At 39.0% G+C, this 27807-nt stretch overlaps 1 protein-coding gene across 2 annotated transcripts in view; it reads right to left on the reverse strand.

The window, feature by feature from the left end:
- The window catches only part of PDE4D (phosphodiesterase 4D), a 603821-nt gene that overhangs the window by 375495 nt on the left and 200519 nt on the right, over positions 1-27807 (reverse strand). Inside the window, exon 1 of one of the 2 annotated variants that reach the window (XM_064642014.1) lies at positions 13137-13635. The exons of the other annotated variant lie outside the window; for it this stretch is intronic. Within the exon in view, the coding sequence (XP_064498084.1) occupies positions 13137-13519 (383 nt within the window). The 5' untranslated portion in view covers positions 13520-13635. Of the gene's footprint in view, positions 1-13136; positions 13636-27807 lie in introns of those variants that run through there. 2 annotated transcript variants of the gene reach the window in all.

Here is a 27807-nt window from a genome sequence, read left to right on the forward strand (position 1 = left end):
AGCCTTTAACACCATTTGCCACACCATTTTCCTAGAGAAACCAGTTGTTTATCGCTTGGAGAGGTGCACTGTTCACTGGGTTAAAAACTGTCTGGATGGCCTGGCCCAGAGAGTGGTGGTGAATGGAATTACATCTATCTGGCAGCTGGTCACCAGTGGTGTTCCCAGGGGCTCAGTATCACGGCCAGTCCCGTTTAATGTCTTTATTGATGATTTGGACAAGAGGGTCAAGTCTGCTTGCAGTCAGCTTGCAGGTGACACCAAACTGGGCAGGAGTGTTGACCTGCTGGAGGGCAGGAAGGCTCTGCAGAGGGATGGGCTGGATTGATGGGTTGATACCAGTTGTGTGAGGTACAACAAGGCCAAGTGTGTCCAGTTCTGGGCCCCTCACTACAAGAGAGACATTGAGGCGCTGGAGTGAGTCCGGAGAAGGGTAATGGAACTGGAGAAGGGTCTGGAGCACAAGTCCTATAAGGAGTTGGATTAAAGGATCTTAAGGGCTTTTTCCAACATAAAAAATTCTATAATAAAAACACAACACTATAAATTCTCTGGTTTTGATCCAGTTCCTTTAAAATATACCAAAATAACTTAATCAGTGCACTGGATTTTATTAATGTGGATTTTAGGAATTACTGAGAAAGCAGTTATTTTACCTACAGTTTTCAGAAAATATTTTTTTAAATTTAAAACAGCATTATAAATATGAAATTATTTTCTTAAATTACATAAAATTAAACTTAGAGAGAATCAAATTTATTAATATATAAATTACAAAAAAGAGATGCTAAGTATGTGATGATATGATCACAAGTGAAATTAAGCATTTTGAAAGTAACATATTCTTTTCTCTCTGCTAACATCCTTAATATTAATATGATCTGTGTCATAAACAAAATAGCTATGTAAGTCTTAGAAGAAAGCAATGTCTTAGAAGCAAGGAAAATGGTATATGCTTAATACACAATTGGTTAATCATCATTATTACCTAGAATAATAGATAAGAAAGTGGAATTCAACACTTAGAAACTATTCAACATCCATCAGCTGTGTTTGTTTAAGTTCTGCTCAAGAGATGCACTTTTACACGTATATCATGGTAAGCACTTTGAAAACCGAACAGCAACAGTGCCTTAGGCTGTGTTTAGACATCCTTTCTTCATGCTGAGGAATACATTATCACATATATATTTTATATTCTTATGGCATTTTCACATGTGTGGTAAGAGTGGATACATCTGGGCATAACCTTCCTTACAGCCAGGAGATATAAATGTGGGGATCAGACACTGAGGAATTTACACCTGTTCTACTGAACTCTTTGCACTTAGGAAACCAACACAAAGCACAGGATGTCTTGGCATCTTCATTTCTTTTTCTGCTGAATATGCAACTACAGAAGGGTGCTCTACCCTAGAGGTTGCCATTCACTTTAAGTTTGTTTTTGGCAAGCGAGCAATTCCACATGGTTTTAAATAATCACTAAGTTCATAATACATTCAACTCTTGGGAACCTGAGGAAGTTCATATTGAGATTCATTATCAATTTTCAGTAATTATTTTAATTTAAAGTGGTGGAAATGTTTTCCATCTAAAAGACTGTAACAATCTTTTTTATGAACTATGAATTAGGGTGCAACTGGAGAATCAAGAATGTGGAAAACTTAAAAATTCACACTTCACTACATTTGAACTGTATCAAGAATGGCGGGAAATTAGTACTAGAATTTGATATTCTGCATTTCAAACATATGTTCGGTCCATCATATCACATTGGTAATGACCATAATCCCTGCTGTCACAAAGCAGGATCTTGAAAAAGCGTTCTCTTTCTTAACTGAATAAAACTATCCAGCTAAAAAATGTTAGGACCATTTGAATTGTATATTTCGTAACTCTCTTGATTCTTTCTTTTGATAAGAAGTGCAAACAAGTCATAAAGTTGAATTTGCAATGTTAGGGTTCGTATTAAGCCAGAAGTCTTTTTAGTTCTAACAGAAGAGGCATTTTCCTAATACACAAGCTTGTAAAGACAGCAATGCTCTGGGAACTCTTGGCCTTATCACCTCCCTGTTGAAAAGTCTAAAAAGGTAAATTTTATTAAACATAGCTCTTGGAAGAGAAGGTAGACACAGAAGCAGAAACATTTCCCTTTCACTATCTGCTACATGGTAATAATGCATAAGCTTAAACCAAATGTATCTAAATGTATCTAAAGCAAGAATTTCAGTGTTTGAGTTCTGTGATGTGTAATCAACATGTACTTATGTGAATTTCTCAGCTAATATTCAACTTATGCACCAATAAAAATATTTAATATCATGTGGTTTGAAGACAGAAACATTTGCATGTGTTTTAGTCTTCTCATTTCTCTAGGTTTCTGTACCAGTTTAATTTCCTTGTTCTTTAAGTTTTGTTACTGCCTGCTCAAACCAATTTTTTTCTCTGACCTGTGTTTCAAATCACACTTCAAGTTTCCTTATCCTTACTAAGTGCAGCCATAAAATTAACAAAAGAGGGGTTCTTTAAATAGAGGTAGAATCAAATACTATAAATTGCATTTTGGGCATCAAGCTTTTCTAAAACATTATAAAAAATATTTGCCGTATTTGATAATGTTATTTTTTCTGGGTCCATTCATTAATTTTTCAACCACATTTATGGTCATTAAAAGTTAATGGATCTAAAAAACTTTAATGTACACTCTGGACAAGGGTACAGAAAACTTTTAGAGTAGAAAGTTTGCTGATATAATTTTGCTTCTGAGTGTGATCCAGGTAAGGATTAGTCAGTTGTTTCCATTCATGCAAATTATGCTTTACTGCTTCATTGTTTAATGTACATAAGAATTTCACAATGAATAATTTAATTATTTGCTGCATATTTCACCTCAGGAAAAGAGACACTTTATGTTACTTCCTTACTTTGTTTTCTTTTTGTATGCATTTCTCACTAAAAATAAAAAAACAACCCTGCATTTTATTTTTATACTACCCCACACTTTACACTACACTAACACTTCTACCACTATGGTATCAATGTTTGCCTGTTATTTCAATGGGACTATCAAGTCACAAGCTTTTCATCTAGCTGTTTATAGAACACTACATGTTGCATCAAAAATGTTAACAATCTAACAAGATTTCCTACAGACTCAATACTACATGTTACATCATAAAAATAAAGCTGGTTTAATTATAGTCATTTTTCATGCTTCATGAGCTCAAAGAAGTGCTTGATGTCTGTGTATCATCACAGGATTTGCAGCAACATACAACTGGGAGAAACTACAAGATTAGGCAGCAGTTCTATTGAAAAGCATTTCAGGTTACTGTGCATTAGAAGCCAATTATGATAGACCATTGCCATGCTGTTGGGAAAAAAAGATCAATCATCAAACTAGGATAAATATACAGAGGCATACTTTTCAGAACACTTAAGCTATGCCTCTGCTCTATCCACTTCTGGCATTTCCTTAGCTGAAGATTTTGAATAGTTTTGGGCATGTTATGTAATGAAAGGTATGGATCAGAAATGGAAAGAGTGTAGAAGACAGAAACAACCAGATTAAGACTCTAATAATATGATATAAAAAGAAAAAAAATAAGTAAAAGATCTGCCATAGCTGTAGCTGATTCTGCTATGATTTCTATTCTAGCTGCAAAATCTCTCCCAGCTTTATGATTCTAAGCCAATAAATAGAAGACATTATCACCATCCAGTTTTAAAATCCATATACATAAAAAGTCTGCTATGCCTTTAACATAAAGTAACTTTGAGATATTGCAGAATATTTCCAAAGAAAAAATTAACTGCTAATATGAAATCCTCCTTAATTCAAGGAAATCTGATAGTCTTCAGAAGACCAACATGGGAAACCAGCTTCTTTGTATTTTCCTGAAGATGTAGAGCTGGGAGGAAAACTACTTTGCTCAGAACAAACTCCTGCCATACACCTAAACTGCTGTGTTGGCTATACTAGAAAAATTTACATTTTCCAGCTGAACACCTTTCCTGTTACTGTTTGTAACTGCTAGTCACAGTCAATAAGCATGACTGTAAATTTATTTAGTTCCTCAGGAAAGTCAACAAATCACTGCGGAGATAGACTGATGGAAGCCAGAGCAGTGGCCAAAAGATGGTGAGACAATTTTAGTGAAAATTTAGTGGTGGGCTCTGTTTCCTCAAACCAATTTCTATCTCTCTCCTCCATTTTCTTTGTTTCTTAGTGTTCTCAGAGTGTTGCTATTGGTAAAAACTATCAATTTCTTTTGCGTTTTTGTAAATCATACCAAAAGAAAACAGAAATTCAGGTGAATACCTGAGTAATTTAGGTTTTATGCTATACAGTATTCCTTGCTAACTGATAAAAAAAGATAGATCTTTAGGTGAGATTTCTGTAATGTCCCAGAGGCACTCTTCTCCTCACATACTGAAAACCCTATATTATGTAGACATATCAAAATACCTATCTTAATTGTACACTGTTTTTATTCTCACAGCCAAGCACAGATTATGCCTAAGAATTCTTAGAACATTGGTGCATAGAGAAATGGATTTGCTGATAATCTAAGGTTTATAAGTGGACTGAGGGAAATTAAATGAACATAAGTTCCTGTAGCACATATATACATCCAGCAGTCCTTTACATCATTATCCTATCATTAGATGGGACATTACTAATATTTTATTTAATGATATCTCAAGTGTTTGAGAGAGAGAGAAAGAGAGCACCTACAACTGCATCTGCAAAAAAACATCACAGTCTTAAATTTGTGATATTTTTTATTTGGTATTATAAAAGCCAGTAGAAGTGTTAAAGAGAATGTTTACCCTCCTTCCATATACTGCCACATTTTCTCACTAGTAGCATCTCTTTTAACTTCTACAAAAAGTCACTTCACTGTTTCTTGAGAATCCAACTCTTCCCTTGAAATACTTGGTGCTATGTCATTTCCTAAGTGGAGAGAAAAAATAAGTAAAAAAATGAGAGGAAATTTAGAGTGTTACTTAAAATGATGAGTTTAAAGCTAATAATTGAAAAGAAAGATGAATACAAAATTACCTTTACAAAACAGGAAAGGTTATTTGAATAGCATCTGCTCTGACTCCCATGACTTTTTATGTTCATCTGCTGTAAACAAGTGAACATGACCACATGTCAAAACATAAGTGTGATAAACTGTAGTGATAGCTGAGTGATGATCATCCAATGATTTCTCAGTTTCAGAATCTGCCAGGAAATTTTCATCCCCCTGTTAGAACATATCATAGAAGAGTATACATATATACACAGAGAGAGAGAGACTATAATATACCTTTTCCTCATGAACTCGCAGATCCTGTGAGCACAGCTTTGCAGCACATTATATTCTCCTGAAACTCTGCTCTCAGTATTTAATATAAACTTATATTATTAATTGAACCTCCCTAACTTTATTCAACAGCTGGACTGATTTCTCCGTGGGTGAATGTGTTTTGGTTGTCATTATATATGTGTGTTCAAATACACATCCAAATATCTCTTTACTCACAGATTTTTTAATGTGGTGATTTTGATTAACCTCCCTCATATATGACCAAGCACTAATTTTACACACTTACTTTCCTGTGGGAATGATGCTCTAAGACTTTTGTCTAGGAGGAATAACTAAACTAAGCTAAACTCTCATTCCATATATTTTGAATTTCCTAAGGATTTTCAAGTCCTCAAAGATGGTAGATTTTTGCACTTTTTTTCCCCTCTATAGCCTTCTTTTGTTGTTTGAGATGAGCTTATGAGCAGTTTTTCTGCATTGTACAGTCCAGAAGCAATGGACCTATTTTTCAGGGAAGCCAAATTTGGAAATATCTTTTGGAAGAGGTTATAATGGCAATGGCAAAAAGAAAGAAAATAATTGGGTTTCAAGATCCAGTTTGCAATCTCCTATATTCATGGCATTGTATCGTGTAAAAACTGAAACCTTAGAATAGTAGAAATAACAGAAAGTTAGGCTCAGCTGTCAGAGGCATAGATTCAAGTATTGGACCAGGGACTTTTGAATGAGGTTTTTTTTCGAGGTGTTTTAATTTCTTGAATTAGAGGGATGGACGGCTGACCCTGGAGAAAACCGTTCCCACCATGCTTGTTTTTCCTGTCTGAAGTCGTATGGCCTTAGATCAACTTGGACAAGGTAGGACGAGCAAGAGTGGGAACATCTCTGAGAGATACTAAAATCCTTAACAAATTATTTGATAGGAAATCAGAGTTTTATTTTCTCATTTTTATTCCCTCTGATTATTCTCACAGCTGAACTCTCTCCCCAGAATTTGAAAGAGACTACAGGTCTCTCACAAGGAGAAAGAGAGTGAGGGGATAGTCTACGCAAATTAAATAAGGAACATTGTGTAGGTAATAAACAGCACTGGAAAATAACACTTCCACCACTAGACTTTAAAGTAGACCTGTGGAATTGCTACTCCACACTTGTGAGCTTGCACCCAGAGAACTATGCTACCTCCCTGATCAGGGAGAGGATACAAAGAAGATACAACCCGCCTCTTGGAAGTGCACAAAGGAAGTACTTCACAAAATGAAGCAAATGACACAAGTCAGAACATAGCAAATTCTGATTAGATATTTGAAAAATGTTTTACCATGAAGTGGTCAAACCCTGCAACAGTGTGTCCAGAGAGACTGTAAAACCTCTGTTCCTGTTCATGTTCAAGGCTGAATGGAACACATCCCTGAGCAATCTGCTCTTAACAGATCTGCTTTGAGCAAAGTTCAGACGAGGTGACCTCCAGAGGCCCCTTCCAACATAAATCATTCTACAATTCCATGATTTATAGTGCTATATGTCTTTATTTTGTGTTTAGCCCTTTCATATTTATTTGCATGTACTAAGTTAACTGAGCATGTGGACTTGTCTTATTTATTATCAGTCTGCAGCTATTTTTCTTTACTGTACTTGAAGATACCCAGAAACTATGGTGCAAATACTGTAGTGTAACACTGTAATACAGACCTACTTAAAATAACTGGAAGTATCCAGGCACTTATGCATAATAGCAGCCACAGTTTTAAGCTAAAGGGTTAGTTTGACATCTTCAAAGCAGGACACATTAAGCCATTTGGAAGACACAGGAGACAGGAGAGAAACAACCAAAAAGAATCTGGGGAATGAACAACGGTGGGGCAAGTCCTAGCTACTAACAACTGACAGATACTGATTCCCTACTGTAACCCTTGCTAGACATAATTAAGGCCTTAAAATGTCAAGGAAGAGATGCAAGTAACAGGATTACTGCCTTCCAAATAAATAATAACAGAATTTAAAATCTTACCTATACATTTTCATTCCTGTTCACAAGTGCTATTATCACCTTTAAGTATGCAGTCCAAACAAGCATTACTAAATGTAGTTTCTCTAGATTATTGGAAGAATTTTAGATTTGATCATGACATGGTGATGACCCACTCCATTACCAAAAAAGAACTCTTGTTCTCAGAAATAAACTGTATTCTTGTTCATGAGAATAAACTTTGTAGCAACACTCATCTTTTCTAGATCTGTCAAATACCTCATACTGACTAAACTGGCAGAGGAACATTGACATTCTTCATGTTGGCAAGTTCCAACCTACTGGGATGATTCAAATCATCCTATCTAATCACATGGAGTGGTGTTTGTCTAACACATTTTCTTCATTAAATTCTTACCTTCCAGTAGCAAAAAATTCAATCTTGGAACTTGTCCACCAAGGCAAACTATTTAGTGGTCAGAGTATTGCCTTGCTTTCCTATACGTTCCCAGCTTCCTATCACATTTATAGGTTTAACACATCAACATAATCTCAAAGGTTTTCCCGCTAGCTCCAAAGTCTTCTCTAAGCAAAGTGTACCATGTAGTTAAATTATTTAATTCCATTTAAGATTAATTTTTAAGGAACTTACTGTTTTACACAGAATTTACATATAAATTACTCCTCAGCTGCACACCTGGTGTCTCCACATGTTTAGAGCATCAGATGAGAGCCACTAAGCTGACACGAAGAGCCTGTGTGCTCAACAGACAACTCTACTAATACTCAAATAATATTGCTATATTAAAACCTCTTTTAAAAATAGGAATACATTAAACAGTTATGTTAATAATTTTAAGGTAGAACTTCATATGGCTGTGCCAAAGAAAGAGTATTTAAATCCTGATTATTCTCTGATTATGAAGAGACTGTCCTGCTAAATTACCAGATCTATACTCACTAAATTAAGAAATTTGAACCATTCATTCTCAGCAATATTCATATTAAATATATTTGATTATGTGAATTTTAGAAGTATGAAAATAATGTTACTCCTATTTTTCAGGTCACACAACCGTAACTATCAAAAAATGTAAGTCTTTCACAACACAAAAAGAATACTCTTACAGTCACTTATTTAAAACATTTTACAACATATGTTTCTTATTTAATTTATCTTTATGGACAATTCACAAAGAACATTAATTGAATAATGTTTACTAACTTTAAAATTAATTTGTATCTTTGAGGGAGAGAGAGCATATGCCAATTATCTTAACATCTTGGGTGCCAGTACTACTCAGTAGTAAACAAAGAAATAATACACTGCCAAGTAAACAAAAAAATTCTAAGTTAGACACTGCTACTAAATTCTGAGAGCATTATCTATGGGCCTGTAAGTTGGAAAACATTCTTCTTCCTTTCCCTTAATTTGTGTGGAATTAACTAGGACATAATGGACAAAGAACAGCTTTCCAAACCAAGCAGGAAGAAGGAATGGGGTTTAGGAGGGAAAGATGTATGCATTTTATTGGAGAACAAAACAGACATTTGCCAGGATTTGCAAAGATTCCATTATTTTTTCAGTGGCTCTATATATAGAAACAAATCCTGAGGGTTTATCTATATAAATGATTACAGTGGCATACAAATATTTCAGACTTGAGAAAGTCAAGACACTAACACACAAAACTCATTTCTGCTCTTAATAGAGAATAAAAGCCTCTGGACAATTGAAACATTATGCTGCATTCAATTTTGAATATTATTTTGGTTTATTAACAATTACTGAGTGGTATAAAGGCAAGATTGACACTTCAAGAAAAATAATCATACAAATCTCCATTTGTAACCAATGCAGTAATGGATGCTACCTGGTTAGACATAGTCCCATAGAAGAAATGGAAAGAGAGCAAGTAGATTTTTTTTTTACAGCAACTAATTTTAATAGTCACTTATCAAAGTAGGTTTTTAAACAGACAGCAATAGGGAACAAGAACAAGGATTCCTGGATTGTAAAAGACTAATTTTTCTTCACTGTTGTGCAGTGGTTTGCGTGTAAGTATAGATGAAAAGTTGGTTTTGTGAAGAAGCCTAGATCAATACATCACTTGAGATAAAATTTACAGAAGACCTATTGTAAAATAATAATGGTCTGGGAAGCCTGATAAAAAGAAGTCAAAGTTCTAAGAGATTAGGATTTATTTTAAGGATACAACATCCTGGGAAATTCCTCAGCTATTGGTATTAGGACTGGTGCTGTTTGTTCTCTATTTTTCCAGTCTGAAATTTCAGTAGTGAAAAATAGAACACAGAAAGACGATACAGCAGGATGATTTAATTGACATATGACTAATGGCCTTTTAAAATGCTAGGATTTTTTTAAACAACTAAACTGTGTATATAGACCATGCAATAATGCTAATAATGTGCAAAGCACACAGAGGTGCCCGAAATTTTTGCAGATAACCAGAACAGCTTCATTTATTACACTGAATGTTTTGCACAATTGAATGGAAAATTATTTGAGTTGTATTTCCCAATTCCACTGCTACTATTAATTATTACATAGTACCTTTTATTCTATGATCTTTAACATGAACCTGTAATTACTCCATTTCTGGTTTTATTTTACACATTAGAAAACATTGTCAGAGAGAGATTAACTGACTTGGACAAGACCACACAGTAAACAACTGGCAAAAAAAGCTGATCACAGATAGTGCCAGCTATCTTCTTGACTCCTCTGGCTTTTGTATAGTTCTTATGTCTATGAATTCAAAGCACTTACCTTCTCATTTGAAAATACAGGAATAATCTTGACTTTTAAGAAGAATACATTGGTCAATGATTCTGATACAGTCTTCTGTATAATGAAAGGACACTGTATTCCTTGAAGAAAATATAGTACTGTACTAAATAAGTTGTGTAAAAAGTTACTGATGATCACAAAGAGAAAGCATTAGAAAGGTTATATATAATACTTAATATCACAGACTACAAGCAGATTGTGTTTTTCAACTAGCTCCGTTTAGAATCTTTGTTAATTGATTTTGCCTTTTAAATGTTAAGTCTCTTCAGTTTGAGTAATAAAGTTGTACTAGTTATTTCTAAATTAAAGTTTAACATGTGTAATTTCTTCTCATTTCTTTTGAAAAATATAACTCATATATTTTTAAGTTCTCTACCAAACCTAAAATAGAAAATACTTAAAAGCTGTATATTTGGCTTCTTGAGTGTTCTATTATAGTTTTCATCGATGTTTTCAGAATTGTTAGAGTGAAACAAAGCAAATTCTGCAGAAAAAATTTCATAGATACAATTTTTGCGCATTTGAGACATTAGTGTTTAATACTATCCCTAACACCGGCTGTGTTTTCCATACCTCTATACACAATTTTGCCCAGTTCTGTACAGTTCTGTACACAATATTCAGAGCAATCTAAGGTCTTCTGAAAGACAAGTTTGTCACCTACACCATGATAAATCCATGGGAATCCATTCAGAAATGGTTTTTTGGAAAGAGGCTAAATAAGAGAGAAATATGAAGAAATCTTAATATGAAAAGGGGAACTGAAATACTTAAAAGGACAGAGGCCTTTCACAAAAATATTGGGGTTTTTTGCCAAAGTCATCACTTTTACAAGAATACTAAGAAGATATTTTGCTTCTCTTTTTATGCGAAAATCCCAAACAAACCAGCAGTTGATTAAAAAGTTGAAATTAAAGTTCTGGAAAGACAAGCCTTTCCTAATATTTCTTGGACATATTTGTAAAGCAATTTGTTACAGTGTGCTTTGTGTTTCCACACTATAGCTATTTGATTCATTTCATCATGAGATTTTATTCTAAGAAACTCATGGAATGGTGAACTATGTTGGACTATTTTACTCTGCTTTGTTTTACTACTTCTAAAAAGGAGGCACATCTGAGACATATTTACCAATACCATAGAAATAAAATAAAATCCACTGACCTCTCTTAATTTCATAGCAGCATGTCTTGTCAAAATATTTTTGCACTTATAAAAAGAATGGAAGTTTAAAAAACCAAACTATGTTCATACTGAATTTTTATTTCTTACTTAGATAGGCACCATATGAATTGTAATTTAAAATTTAAAGTGGCCCTAAAATATTAACAAAAAACCCAGTATGTGTACTCTGCCTTCCCACCTGGAGTTAGCATCTCGTCAATAACTAAATCACTTATGGAATAATGTTGTATATAATCAAACAAACCATTATAATTTAGAAAAATTAAATCCTTTGCATTTAAAAAACAGAAATGCATTCAGTCTTAAAAGCCCTAGAGACCTAGAGGGATTTTCATATAAAGGAAAGAAGAATGTATTGAAAAAAAGCTTTAAATTGAACATTTGTTCATTTTTGAAGCATATGATTTCTGTTTTCAAATCTTACATGGTGAAAAATTTAACATCATTAACTTCAGACAAGCATGAGTTCGCACAAGTGATATAAAGGTATATCAACAGAATGGCTGCGTGAAAACCAAAGATATTAAAAGACATATTTTAAAGACTACTGATTTGAAAATACAGTTCTAATTTACAATTACCAAATCTCTCTTTATTTCCTAATTATGTCTGAAGTGGGAATGAAGTCAACATTAGGTAGAGATAGATCTAACAGTGCCAGTGAATATTCAAGTATGTCTTGTTCAGATTTATGGCCAAGGCTCCATAATAAAGAATGCAGTGTGTACCACAGAAACACACAAAGCAATTTTCATTTAGAAAGGATTCTATTATTTATTCATCAAGCATATCACACTATAAAAATCTAAATATCTAGGAAATCAAAAATCTACAGAGTAACTCAGTATTAAGTGTTGCCCCTCTGCCCACCATTCTCTCCATAAATCCTTTATTCACAATGATAGCTTAAAATTCAAGTGCAAGCGTGTGGCTTTCCACTAAAAGGAATTGGCTACAGCTACTAAAATGAAGACTGAATAATAAATTGATCATTCAGATACGACATCCTACTGATTTTGACAGAGAATTTTATTTTAAAACAGATGCCTGTGATAGCCATCAAGGGCAAAATAGCCATTGGTGAGCTACACCCTGAAAAATAAATCCACAGCTCATTTAGCGGGGAACAATAGACTAGTAGATGACGGACTCCTCCCTCTGGCTAAGAAACCATTAGCCTATTTTCTCAACTAAACCCATTCAAACTAACAGGACCCTAACCCTGGATTTGCCACACTGTCTCCCAGCTCCCTGAGCTCTCATTATTTTAACTTTGTGCGAACATCACACTAATAGGCGTCCTTCCCAATCGGTACCAGCACTGAGGGTTCCCGGGGAGCTCGGGCAGCTCCAGAGAGGAGGGGCGGGCGGGGAGGCAGCGGAGCGAAGCTGGGCGGCAGTGGGAAACAGGACCGCGCTCCCGGCCCGCTCACGGCTCCGTGCTGGCACAGACGCCGTCCCGCTCCCACCCACGTGTTTTGCGACCGCTTTTCCACGCACAGACAGGCGTGTATGGGACGACACGGCGCCGCCCGTGCCCCGGTCACGCCCGCTCCGGGCTAGCCCTGCCCGGGGGGTACCCGCAGCGTCCCAGCCCGGGCTTCCCGGCACGGCTGCCCATCCCGACCCCACCTCCCTTTTGGAACCTCCGCAACTGCGAGGTCCCCCTTCCTTCTCCTTCCCGCCGCAGGGAGCGAGGCCGGTCGGACGGGGGATCCCGCTGTACCCACACCTCGGCGGCCGCCGCCGCCGCCCCCCGCCCCGCAGCCCGGAGCAGCCGTGGCGGGCCCGAGAGCGGCCCCTCCGCCGCGCCCCCACACCCGCGGCCGGAGCGCTGGGCCAAGCCCGCTCCTACCGTCTGAGTCCCTGGAAGGAGGAGGGCCAGGACATCCGCGATTTCTTCAAGCCGGGCCGGTGGCCGGTCTCCATGGCATAGGAGGCGCGGTCCATGGCTTGGCAGTAGAGGTATCGCTCCGTATCGGAGTAGCCGCGGTGCCTGACGCGAGCCCCCGCCAGGCAGCGGCCCCGCGATGCGGTCGGCGGCGGCGGCTGCCCGGGGTGCTGCTGCTGGTGCTGGAGGAACTGGTGCTGCCGCAGCTGCGGCGGGTAGTGCTGGTCGTGCCGCCACAGATGCTTGGGGGCTTTGAGACTCCCTCTGCCCCCGCCGCCGTCGCTGCTGCCGTCGCTGCCGCTGCCGCTGGGCATCGCGGACAAGCCGCTGCCGTGCTCTGCCTCCATGCTGCCGGCTGCCGCGCTGGGCGGGCAGGGGCGGCGGCCACCGCCTTCCCTGCGGGAAGCTCCGGGGAAACTGTGCTGAAAAGTTGGACAGCTCCTGCCGCACCACCCCTCGCCCGGTTGTGGGAGTGGCTGGGGCCGCCGCGCCGCCGGGTCTTGACGGCCACTCGGGAGGGGAGGCGGGGAGAATGGGCAGAGGGGTGGAGGAGGAGGAGGAAGAGGAGGGGGAGAAGGAGGAAGAGGTGCAGGAGAGGGGCTGGCTTCCCGCTCGAAATATTTAAAGCCAGGCTGGAGCCAGCGCGGGGGAGAGCGAAGCTGGTATCGGGTCGCGGACGGGGCACAGGGAGCGCTGGGGTGTGCAGAAGGCGGGGCAGGACACAATCCGGGTGCCGGCACGGTTCGAGAGTGGGAACAGAACCAGACGTGAGCGCGGAGGGGTTCTCCCTGCCACTGCTCATCCCGCCTCTCCCGAGGCGCGCGCCCCTCACCTCCCGAGGCCGTGGCTGGTGGCCGGACACGACTCTCTCCATGGGGACTCTCACTGCCAAGCGACGGCAGGTAGCAAAGTTACACACGCCTCAGTTCACCGAGAACTTTGAGGTGGGTTAAAAATGGGTTCTTACTCCCTAAACTCCTCCACCCAACACCCTTTATTCCCTATAAAGTGCTTCCAATCTTTGCCACATCAGGTTCAGAAATCGTCTGTTTCCCAACTTGAAACCTTCCCCTGGTCTGCCATCTTCACCAATGAGTAAGCTCCCTTCCTGCAAGGAGTAAGACTGGCTGTAAATCAAGGCGAAGAAGGTTTAATTATAGCGATGCTGAGCCTACTGCTACAGAGAAGCTTTTCGATTATATTCCACTATCTTCGGGACTTTGTAACTACCACGGGGAAAAGATCATTTAAAGTTAAAATTTACAGAATAGGAACTTCATCCTAGGAGAGTTTTAAAATTAGTTTCATATTGCAAATTCTTTTGTGCTCATTTACAATTAATAATTCACAATGAAAGGGAATAACAATGTATCAAGTTTCTTTTTTATTATTTTTTTTAAAAAAGTAGAATAGACATTTGTTGTGTGTGGTTACATTCTAAAATCTAACACTTCTTGTTCCTGGCAGAATTCTAATATCTACACTCCTGATAAAATATGGAAAAGATACAAGGAAGTGCTCATTTGAAAACTACTAATATGTATTTGTACTGTCCTTCTATTCTGTTTGCCAGAGTACCAGAACTAAGCAAGAAAGCATGGCAAAAATATCTCTCCGACAGTACTTTTACAAAACCATACATTTTGTTGCAGTCAATGTTCATCTACTCATTAGACTGTTCTAATTAGCTTCATGCACAACTTCTACTTCCTCAATCATAAAATTGGTCTTGTCATCCCTTTTCCCTTTCCATCACTGATCTGCAATCATTTTAAACCTCATAAATTTCTCTTGGAACTTGATTTCTTCTTCTTTTCTTAATTTCTTACTAATGCAAAAGCACATCTCTGTGAACTCATTTGTGTGTTGATCCACTTTTTTCATTCTCCACCTTAAAGTCAGCCTTCCTTCCTATACATACAGTGCTCCTAAAATTAAGATTCACCTGCTAACCATGTACGTCCAAGCTTTTGTTGGGCAAAACTCCCAGTCTGTGTTTCTTTGAGCCAATAGTTCATTCCTAGATAATCCTGGTAATCATCCACCATCCCTTCATTTTTTCTTTCCTGCCATAATAACTGTTAGTTTCAGCAAACAATTTCAGAAAATAGAAAGTCATATTGTAAATCCTGGAAAAGAGCCTAAGTAGTACTTCTATTGAATGTAGTTTGATCTTGAGCTCACAGTTATCAAGTTCTGATTCTTCTGCTATTTATCCAGACGTACAAGACTATTTCCAAACCAGACATCTTAAATGCTACCACTTGCCCAGCTGTGCAAGACTGTGACAGTTTTGACAGTGTGTGCAGTACACAGAAAATTGGAAGGAGATGACATGAGAAAGTATCAGTAATATATGAAGTCAGACAAGAGGAAAGAATTATATCCAAAATATAACAATGGGGCTAATTGCAATGTGGGACATAGAATGCAAACCCATTAAAAACTCAGAGAAGAGAAACAACTTTCTATCCTCATTAACTTCCACTGGGATATTGCACAGGGATTGTATTTTAAAATTATTAGTTCTCTCTACTCTTAAAATTAGACAAAATTTCTGTGACCAATCTCTCTGTAATTTCACAGAGTCAGAGAAGAGCCTTTTGGAAGGGCATTCATAAGGTTGTCCAGCCTAACTTCAAGCTCAAAATGGGGCTATCATCAATACTAGATCATAGAATCATAGAATCAGCTGGGTTGGAAGGGACCTCTGGGATCATCAAGTCCAACCCTTGATCCACCACCACTGCGGTTACTAGACCATGGCACTGAGTGCCACATCCAATCTCTTTTTAAAAATCTCCAGGGATGGAGAATCCACTACTTCCCTGGGCAGCCCATTCCAATGTCTGACCACCCTCTCTGTAAAGACAGCCACATCTTTCTCTGAATCTCAAAATCCTCCAACAACAGAATTTCACCAGCCTCTGTGGATAACCTACTATGGTGCTTCACCACACTCCTAATAAGGAGAATTTTCCTGATGTGAACATTTGAACCTCCCAGTCAGGGGCCCTTGCCCCTCCTTAAACAGCATGCCACCACTGTCAAGGACTTAAATTTGTTGTCTTTTGCAACTAATCTTCCCAGCTGCAGGATGCCTTCAGATTGTCTCTTACCTCCTCCACACCAAACTCAGCAAGCTCAGCCCCCTTAAGTGCTCGTCACTGATCATGTGCTTGAGGCCTCAGCCATCTGGGTAGCCTCCTCTGGGCTCCCAGCATTCCCCTTCATTCACTACCTACAGTCACTTTGGCACGTGGTTTGTTTTATTTTTGATGAAGAGTGCAGTCTTAGCTGTTATCCACGCTACAGTCCACCAAAGCTCCCAGGTTCTTTCCAGCATGGTTGTGACTCAGTCAGTCACTTGCTAGCTTGTGCCAGTGCTTCAGGTTGTCTTGTCTGGGTGCTGAACTCTGTGCTTCAACATAGGCTCAAGTAGCAACTCTTTATGGTGATGTACTCATTGCCACCTGCCAGCTAGATTCTAAGAGACTGTTCTCTACACTTCAGTCCTACTTCAGTCTGTTCATCCAGTTCACATTTCTCATTTCCAAATGAGAATGTCTGGGGGATTATTTCAACATCTCTACTAAAATGAAGGTGTGCTACACCCACTGTTCTCTATTCCAAACACTCTTTTCTTAAAGAAATACAATTAGGTTAACCCCAAAATATTTGCCCTTGGTAAATCTAAATGTTGCGTAGTCCTGAGTATTTTCCTGTCTTTTGTATGTCCAGAAATATATTTAGAGATGTGCTTGGACCAAATCATGTGAGATTGGTAAGTCTCTAGTACTTTTATTTTTCTCTTTGCCTTTCTTAAGGATGAGTGTAGCATCAACCTTTTCCCAGTTGTCAGGGACTTCCCTTACCCGTCATGACTTTCCACAAATGAAAAACAGCAGCCTCATGGATGCCCTTTGGATTGACTCTGGCATTGCCCTTTGGATCAGTCTTATCTCATCTTGTGTATTTGAACTTATAAGGACACTTTTGATATTCCCCATTCAATCTTATATTTTCAGAATACACCTAATGTTTTAGACATCAAGTTCAATTTGACAGATAGTCAAAGCATATTAGCATTTTAAAATAAAAAAATTAGCTCTGAGAAACACAGAAAATGCAGCAGATACACATACTTATTTGCATTACACTGCCAATACTTGTACAAGTAGAAAAGAAAATACTCCATTAGAATTAATCTAAGAAACTACATGAATCCTTTTCAGACAATTTTGATTTGGGTTTTTTGTTGTTGTTGTTTGGGTGTTTTTCTATCTTTCTTTTGGGGAGATATTGTGTGTGTGTTTTTTCTTGTGCAGAAACCTTATTTTACCTTCATGCCAGTGAGACTTCTATAAAAGTTTTCTCTTTTTTAGGAATAGCATTGATGTATTGCATTTGAATACCTATTTTACACTTAATAATAGTGTTATGTTGTTAAGAGTAATGTAGTTTTGCACTTACATAGTGTTTTTCAACTATATAATCCAAAAAATACAAATAGAAGGTTGCTACTGTATTTTACACAAAAGGAGACTTAACCACAGGGCCCAAGAAATGGCAATGTATGAAGGCAGAAGTTCAGGTACAGTTAAATACCTGATTCTAATTTCAGTCACCTACCAATCCTTGTATTTAAATTTTTAAAACAACATGTACATAACCAGGTTTTTACTACACAAGCTTGCTAAGTCACTGTCAGAACATTTACACAAAATATTTGCCCTTCCCTGCAAAATATAATATCAATCGGACCTCAAAGCTTTATCTAAAAATCAAAAAAAACCCACATACACACACACACACAAAAAAAACCCAAAACAAACAAAACAAAAAAAACCCAAAAAACCCCAAAACAAACAACAACAAAAACAACAAAAAAAACCAAGAATAACATATGATACCTTTTTGTCAATATTTCCTATATGAAGTCAAGACACATTTTTTTCTTACTTGCTTAGCTTATTTCACACAGAATCCTCAAAAGTACTAGGTATGCTGAAGACTCAATAGCAATAGAACATTCTACATTTGAGACTTGTAACTGAAAATGATCTAGAAAAATACATTTCTTTCCATTGTCCTAGAAAAATGAGCCTCCTCACAGGAGATTAGAAACTCCCTAGTGAGTTGAGGCTCGAATGCAAGAACTACTGTTCCAGCCATACTCACCTACTAGCTTGCAGTATCAGAGCCTTCTGTGTACGTGACACCAAAATACAGAGAGGAACATAAAATGAAATGTAACATATTACCTCACAAGAGAATGCCATCTTAATTTAGCTAGAATTCTTAACCTTTCAAATCTCTTTTTAAAAACATGTCCTTGCTTTCAAGAAGTACTTAGAATAATAGAAAGAATAGAGCTCAAAAAATAACAATTCTCTTTGCTTTTGTAGCTTTATTTACAAAGGTTTTGATGATATTTTCAAGGCTCTCTTCAGCTGATGGTGGTAGTGTTCACAGTGTACTATATAAACCGCTGATCTCTTACTCCTTCAGAATGGCACTGCAGCTCTCAACAGCCGCACGTGATAATAATCCACTGAAGATAAGTAATTCTGACACATAATAAATAATGGGGACCTCCTTATTTTTGTGTCTTCATTTCCTGTGGTAATAATGATGTGCAATCCTTCCAAACCAGTGTCTTATTTTTGGCCAGAATATAAGGCAAGTATGTTTTCTAAGTGCAACAGAAAACATTCAAAATTGGGATAAAAACATAGCATTGACAGTCAGTATATTAAGGAGATAACAAGTATAACTGGATTAGAAAGAAAAATATGCAGCTTTTTATTAGGAAACTAACAATGTCCACCCACTTCATGTCAGAGAAAATACTTTTTTAATAGTTTACAGACTTTGCAAACAGTGGTAAAGGAAGAGAAAATAACTTACATTGTCTCTACAACAAAAGAAACAATGGGAAAACATACATATTAGATAACTATAATTTTTTCAGTAGTATTCACTACTGACTACAGCATTGATATTAGTCCTGTTGTAATTCAGCACAATGGCACTTAAGAAACAGTACTATTGTGCATTTCACTGGGGTCTTTTAAGTTCAATAAGGTTGAATTTCAGATACACTGAACAGTCACTAGCTGTCCATATAAATTTTTTTATCACATCTGACTCACAAGGTAGAAACACATTTCTGCTGCTAGCAATGAGAAAAGAATTCAGCAGATCATAATTTTATAAATCAACTGAAAGCATTAATTATTAACAAGGAAAAAATCAGTATGAGAACTGAATAAATATAGAATATGTTGTTAGATATAGGACTTCAAATCATGGAAAAAGAAAATATTACAAGAATATATCCTTAGTGGTCTCAAATAATCTACTTGTAGAATATATCGACATTACATGAACTTCTTTACCATGGCAAACAAGGGGCAGTTACAGCAAGAGCACTCTATCTGTTTTAATATGTATTTGGAAATCCTATTACAGAAGGAAATTAACAATCAATAGACTTTTTTTCTTGAATGTCTTTTGTAACTGAATGACTGCATAATCTAATTTTACTAAAATTACTATTAATATGATAAAAAGGGGATTGATCTAGAACTGTATAATTATGCAGGTTTGATGCTTATCACCTATTAGGAAGGCTGTTTTTCCAGTTTGCGGAAGATATTTCTGCAGGTAGCTCCACGGGGATTTATTTTTGACACAGTTTTGTAGTGAGGAATAATACTTTCCAGTTTTGAAAAAGAACCAACGTTGGAATCTGATTAGCTATATAATCTAGAGTCTTCTGTAGATAAGCAAAGGGAAAGTGCTTACTTTATTACCCTACAGATGACATTTTTGAGTGCTCTTTAACTTTCCCTCTGTTCAGTCACAATTGATTCAAAGATCTCCTTAGAATAGGTGATATATATACAAACCTAGTTTATAGTATAAAGTAAAATGGAAACCCTATACATTTAAGTGTTTACTACAATACAAACTACGAAACAATACATGGCTTTCAAAATTTGATTACAAACCCAAAGCTAACAGTTTGTTGTGACCACACAACTTATCAAAGTTTAGTTGCAAAAGCACAGAGTTTATGTATAGATTGTATTCTTGCTCTGCAAAGGGCTGAGTTCAGTCCTGTGGAATACATTCATCACAACTCAGCTACGAAGAAGAGAAATATCCTGGTATACAAGGCCAACCTTCTCCTTTTACCCAGGTAGTTTAAAATATGTCAATATGTAAGAACCATGTGTTTGGTACTGCAGCTACATGGACAGACACAGCTAAAAGCTGAGTTTCAACACCCCTAGGCTGATGAAGAGCTCTACTGATGAAAAGCTGAGCGATTGAGATGAAAGGCATTTTGCAGCCTCTAAGTTCACAATTTCGTGCAACCTCCACTTGGAGCAACAAGCAAAGATAGTCTATTTCAGAAGCACACTAAAAATCACAAGTTAGATTCTTGCTAGCACTATGTAATTACTGAGTGTGAAAGGGAGCAAATCTTAAAAATATTGACATGACTGCCTTGATTTGCAGCTGGAATAGGAAACAACAACAAATGTTATTACATCCCTGGTTGGAAAAGAGCAAGAAAGGAGGGATTTAGCACAGCTAGTGCTCTTCTCACTACCTCCTTTTTTTCACTGTACAACAGCATCAGACTAAAGGAAGCTTAAACCCCGAGACAAGCTCTGTGAAGCTTCTTCTCTTTTGTAGCAACAGGTTCTATGTTCACTGAAACTTTGTTTCCAAAGTAGTTCCCGAATAATACAGCCACACATCCACCATGAGCATCTAGCCCATTTTGAACAACTTCTCCAGTTTCTTTTCCATTCTGTCAGTTAAATTATTGATCTGTTCATTTCAAGCAGAGGACCATGGGTGGCACCCAGGGTATTTTTTCAAGTGTACACTTGTATGAAACATAGTGACTTCGGGTTTCAAGGGTTTATGAGCATTTTATTCCTACCAGACATCATTGCACAGCATGAAATCCTCTTGATTTTACGGTCACTTCTACAAAAAAGAAAGTCTAGGAGTTAGAAAAACCAACATATTTCAACCTAGTTTCCCTCAAGTCTCAGTGAAAAAGCATAAAACCATGCTGAAATAACAAACACTAGGGGAAAAAAAAACTTAAAAAATCCAAACAAACAACAACAATAAAAAGAGTTGGAGCATTTAATCAAACTCTTAGGCAGGTGGGTTCTGCATGATTTAAAGTTTTAATCAATCTCTTGTTAAAGTTGCTAGAAAATTCAAATTTAAACTGGTAAAGATTGAACTTTTGAATAAAAATTGATAAGGTGTTTATTTAGAACTAGGCGGTATAAGTCTTTGGGTCCTTTATATGATTCAAGTTATATATGAAGCCTTACTGTCTTCATTCGTTCCATAATGTCTAATAAGAGTTAGGGTTACTGAGCAATCCCTCACATTTCCTATTTCTCCTATTTAAGTTCTGTTAAGGGTACAAAAATAAAAGTCTACTAGGTATTCCACTAATTCAACTGAATCAACATTTTTTTGTAGGGCTAACCAACCCTTGTTTAATTAGAAATTTTTCCCTTTACAAGCCCTTGATTTCTTCAAGTTCTCATATCAGCTCTAAAAATTTTCTCCAACTTTATCAAGCAAGATAGAAAAGTAAAAATACTTTTAAAATAAGCTTTAAAATAGTCACTTTGCAGGAAGAGCAATACAGCTATTTTGCCTGACTGTTCCTAGGTAACAAGAAGGCAAAAGAATGGAAAGGTTCACATCAATATATCACAGCTAATTACGATCAAGCCCTCCTAAAAAGTATATTTTATTATTATTTTATTTGTATTTCTAAATAAAGTAGTAGATTCTACAACTGTAAGTAGAATGAGTAATAGAGTTTATTTCCTTCTTCAAAACAGCATTCAAAATAAAATTACATTCATCCACATAATATTCTTTAGCTGCTGGACAGTTCAATTGCCGTGTACCTAATCTTAACTTTGTCAGACACAGACAAAAATTTTAAAATATAATGCATTGAAACTAATTAAAGTGTCAAAATCTATAATAGAAGAGGAACTACATATTTTTAATTATATACTTAGGAATCAGTATCACTCATTTTTTCAATAAATTCTTTTTAAACAAATAAATCATATAGATGTAATTTATCTTAACAAATTCTATTTCCAGTAAAAACTTTCTTAATCACTTGCTTTTGGTGAATCAAAAATGTTAACATTTTGAATAGTAAAATGTAATTTTGCATGTCAGTGGATTACTTGTTATTTAAATGAAGGATAGAGGGGAAAGTAGGATCCATTAATGTGTGAGTGTAAATATTGACAATCTAATTTCTCATCGCCCCGGCCTGCGCCCACCACGTCAGACGAGGGGCAGGCCCCCGGCTAGCGCCTGCCATGCTGGGCAGGCTCCTGGCAGCCACCCTGGAGGAGGGGAGTAGAGAGGAGGAACTTCGGAGTGCACAGAGGTTTGCCAGTCCAATTTGGGGGGGTTGGGGGGAGGGGAGACTGGGGGGGCTGTGGAGGGTTGGGGATAGGGGGGGGAAGGGAGGAAGGGGGAGTGTGGGGGTGGGGGGGTCTGGCAGGCCGTCCTGGAGGAGGGGAGTAGAGAGGAGGGGAGTAGAGAGGAGGATCCTCAGAGCACACAGAGGTTTGCCAGTCCAATCTGGGGGGGAGGTTGGGGGGAGGCTGAGGGATTTGGGGGGGCTGGAGGGGGGAAGGGGGGGCAAGGTGGGGGGAGGTCTGGTGGGCCATCTCGGAGGAGGGGAGTAGGGAGGAGGATCTTCGAAGTGCACAGAGGTTTGCCAGTCCAATTTGGGGGTGGGGGAGGGGGTCTGACGGGCCGTGAGGTCTCAGTGGGGAGGAAGCCTGTGTATCCCTATGAGGTTGCGAGCTATGCTGGTGACGGTACATGCTGTCGGCAGGGTCTCCCATGCCAGTCAGGTCAAAAACGTAGGGTTAGATATAATATGTCCATGGGCAGGATGGGCTCACTAGCCTTCTGACAACCATCCTAGGAGAAGGACAAGTCTAATTCCCAAACTCGGGCAGGTGGGCAGACTTAGCCCTGTAAGGCCATCCATCTAAGAGAAGGACACTCTAAGTAAACCTGTGTCCTGAGGACCTCACTGCCACCGTCCAAGCTCGCTCAGCCCTGGCAGATGAACCTCAGGATTAAAGGGTGGGTTCTGTTCCACACATACTGCATCTCACCTAAAAAATCCATTGTGCAGGCTTGAAGGCTTTACCCACATGCAAAAATCCCTGTAGCAATGGGCGAGGGTCGAAACGGCAGGTGAGAGGTGCACTGGAAGCCACAGACCCAACCCTGCATGCAGGCGGTTCAGGATATTGGTCATTAGAGACTGACAGGAGATGACAGTCTCTTGGGACAGCACCCTGAACAACCAAGCAGCCTTTTCAAGGACAGCACTGCTTGCTCCATATGGAGAGAGGCCTAGAAAAGGTGTCTTAAACAAAGCTCATCTCCACCTTCACCTGGTTGGTTAACCGCAGGCCAATGGGCATCTTCTTCCAATGCGGTCACACAAAGATCAAAAGACAAAGGCACGCACCTGCCTCCAAAGGTGTACCTAAATTAACTCTAGCATGCTGGAACATCAGAACCATGCTTGATTCTGCGGATAGCGGACGTCCTGAGTGACGTTCTGCCCTAATTGCCCATGAACTGGCTCGTCTTAACATCAGCATTGCTGCTCTCAGTGAAGTTCGCCTTCACAAAGAAGGCAGCCTCAGAGAACATGGTGCCGGTTACACCCTCTTTTGGTCAGGGAAGCCCAGAACTGATAAGCGTATCTCAGGAGTTGGCTTCATGATCAAAAACTCTATTGTTCCTAAACTCAAAAATCTGCTGACAGGTCACTCTGACTGCATTATCTCCCTACGCCTTCCACTACACAACAAGCAACACGTTGTCCTCTTTAGTATATATGCCCCAACTCTCCAAGCCGACCCTGCTGAAAAAGATAAATTTTACTCTGATCTGCACCGCCTTACCCAAAAGGTGCCTGCAGATGATAAGATCATTATCCTTGGTGATTTCAACGCCAGAGTAGGTAAGAATTTTGAAGCCTGGAAAGGAATATTAGGCAAGCAAGGTGTTGGAAACTGCAAAGATAATGGTCGACTTCTGCTAGAATTCTGTGCGGAGCAACAGCTCACCATCACTAATACTATCTTTCAGCAGAAAGATAGTCTAAAGACAACCTGGATGCACCCCAGATCTAAACATTGGCACCTCATTGATTATGTCTTGGTGTGACAGAGAGATGTCCGCGATGTCCACCATACCTGCGTGATCCCCAGTGCAGAATGCCAAACAGACCATCAACTTGTGCGCTATAAACTCAACTTCAATCTCAAATTCAAACCTAAAAGGGGCAGCATCCCAAGGAGAAGACTCCAAGTTAACAATCTCCAATCAGCCACAGTAAGAGACAAATTTCAGGCAAATCTTCAAACTAGGCTCGAAAACCACTCCACAGATTCTACAGATTCCTCTCCTGATACAATTTGGCACCATATTAAAAACAGCATCCAGCAGTTTTCTGAAGAATCCTTGGGGTTCTCCTTCAAGAAGAACAAGGACTGGTTTGATGAAAGCAATCAAGAGATCCAGGAAGTGTTGAGGAAGAAGAGAACCACCCACCAAGAACACCTTGCACTGCCATCCTGTCACACAAGAAAATCAGCCTTTCGTCTCGCATGCAGCAAGCTCCAACAGAAACTCCGTGACATCCAGAACAAGTGGTGGATCGATCTAGCTGAAAAAACTCAATTATGCGCAGATAACAGGTGATCACAAAGGTTTCTGTGAGGCCTTGAAAACAGCATACGGGCCTACATACCAGGTACAAAGCCCTCTACTCAGTGCTGATGGTCAAACGCTTGTAACAGATAAAACCTCCATTCTGAATCGATGGTCTGAACACTTTCAGACTCTTTTCAGTACCAACCGTGTAATCCAAGACTCAGCAATTCAGTCCATCACACAACAACCAGTAAAATATGATTTGCATACTGCCCCCACTTTAGAAGAAACCCTCAAGGCCATACAGCAGGTGAAAATCGGCAAGGCAGCTGGGGTTGATGGAATTCCACCCGAAGTCTGGAAACATGGGGCCTTGCACTCCATGCCAAAGTTCACGAGTTTGTGGTGCGCTGTTGGGATCTCGGCGAACTACCATCAGACCTTCGTGATGCAGTCATCATCACTTTGTATGAGAAGAAAGGAATTAAATCAGACTGCTCAAACTACCGTGGTATTACTCTGCTCTCCATTGCTGGCAAAATCCTGGCAAGAATAATCTTGAACTGAACTGACTAATACCCACTATAGCAGAATGAATTCTACCTGAAAGCCAATGTGGTTTCAGAGCCAACAGGAGTACCACAGACATGGTATTTGTTCTCAGACAACTGCAAGAGAAGTGTAGGGAACAGAACAAAAGTCTCTATGTAACCTTTGTCGACCTCACCAAGGCTTTCGATACTGTGAGCAGAAAAGGTCTATGGCAGATTTTGGAACGTTTAGCTTGTCCCCCCAAGTTCCTTAAAATGATCATCTCACTTCTTGAGGATCAGCATGGCCAAGTCAGTTATGGCAATGCACTTTCTGAGCCCTTTCTAAATAAGAATGGTGTGAAACAAGGCTGCGTTCTCGCTCCTACCCTATTCACAGTCTTTTTCAGCATGATGCTCCAAAGGGTCATGGCAGACCTTGATGATCAGAACGGTATCTACATTCGATATCATACTGATGGAAGCCTATTCAACCTAAGGTGACTGAAGGTCCACACTAAGACCTTAAATCATCTTGTCCGGGAGCTGCTTTATGCTGATGACGCTGCCCTTGTGGCCCACACAGAAGCAGCTCTGCAGCGTTTAACATCCTGCTTTGCAGACACTGCTGAGCTCTTTGGGCTGGAAGTCAGCTTAAAGAAGACAGAAGTTTTCTATCAACCCGCACTTCAGTAAGTCTTCCATCATCCTCATGTCACCATTGGCGAATCAGTGCTCAAATCAGTCCAGCAGTTTAACTACCTCGGTAGCCTCATCTCCTCAAATGGTAAGATTGACGGGGAGATAGACAACAGGTTAGCAAAGGCATATAGCGCTTTTGGAAAACTCCATAAAAGAGTATGGCATAATAAACACTTGAAGAAAAGTACCAAGATCAGTGTTTACAGAGCCATAGTGCTGTCTACTCTCTTACATGGTTCCAAATCATGGGTCATCTACCACCACCACCTGCGTCTCCTAGAACACTTCCATCAACGCTGTCTCTGTACAATCTTAAACATCCACTGGTCAGATTATGTGACCAGTACATCTGTTCTAGAACAAGCAGAAATCACAAGTATTGAGGCCATGTTGATGAGAACACAGCTGCGATGGGCAGGACACATCTCAAGGATGAAGGACCACTGCCTCCCTAAGATCTTGCTTTATGGTGAACTTGCCACCGGCTGCCGCATGAGAGGAGCCTCAAAAAGAAGATACAAGGACTCCCTGAAACAACATCTCAGCCTTGGCCATATTGATCATCATAACTGGTCTACTCTGGCCTCCAATCGGGAGGCCTGGAGACACACCATCTATAACGCTGCTGCTTCCTTTAAGAAAGCACGCACGGTCACTCTCGGAGGAGGAGAAAAGACCACGCAGAAAGAACCATGTCTTGCAGAATATACAACCTAAGGAGTCTTTCTGCTGTGCCTTTTGCAATTGGATATGTCTATCTCATATTGGCCTCATTAGGCACCAGCGTGCTTGCAACAAATGTGGATAGAGCCTTCCTAAATATTCGTCTGCGAAGCCTAGCCATGAATTTCTCATGGGTAATTCTCCAAAGTAAAGGTCTTTACTGAAGGATACTAACTTGAGATCTAAAAAAGGGTTTAAAGTGTTATATTTAAAAATTGTCATTTGTTGCTCATTCATCTCATACTTGCTGAAAATACCCTGGTGATATTAATGGCTTTATTTTCTGACCTTAGGTCATATTGGTTTGATAATCTCCAGTTAAAACCACTAGGAGGTTTTTCTGCTGTCTTCACTGAAGTTTGGACTGTACAGCTTATATTTGAGCTACAAGCGAACATTATTTGAATTGCAATACTTGCCTGAAGCCTGTAAAATATATCAGGTTTAGTTATGCTCTGAAAATATGAAATTCGTTGGCTAAAAATTCTTTCCCATTTGTCAAATTAATCACTTGCATAAGAGGAGTACTGCCCTCCAGAGACAAATATGAAGGATCTCACAGGCAACTGTTTGCACAGTAAAATGCCTTGTTTTTCAAATTACTTCTTTTACAAAAATGGAGGAATGCTTTTATCTGATCTTATCACTTCAGTTAGCACCCACATCATTCTCTTCAACTCCCTCTTTCCTCTCACCACTATTTCAAGCAGAGAGAAATAAAGATTGAATTATTAAAACATGCTTTTCAGTCCTTAAAAAAAACCAAAACAACCAAACAAAAGAGAAACTTGAGCTTCTGCTTGATATTGCAGAGTTTATAAATCCTATAGGTGTGCTAACCAGATTGTGACTATCCAAGACAGCAATCACAAAGAGAGAATCTCTAAAACATAGCCAGGTGTGTGTCT

The sequence above is a fragment of the Pseudopipra pipra genome, chromosome Z, assembly GCF_036250125.1.
Source record: "Pseudopipra pipra isolate bDixPip1 chromosome Z, bDixPip1.hap1, whole genome shotgun sequence".
NCBI classification, from domain to species: Eukaryota; Metazoa; Chordata; class Aves; order Passeriformes; family Pipridae; genus Pseudopipra; species Pseudopipra pipra.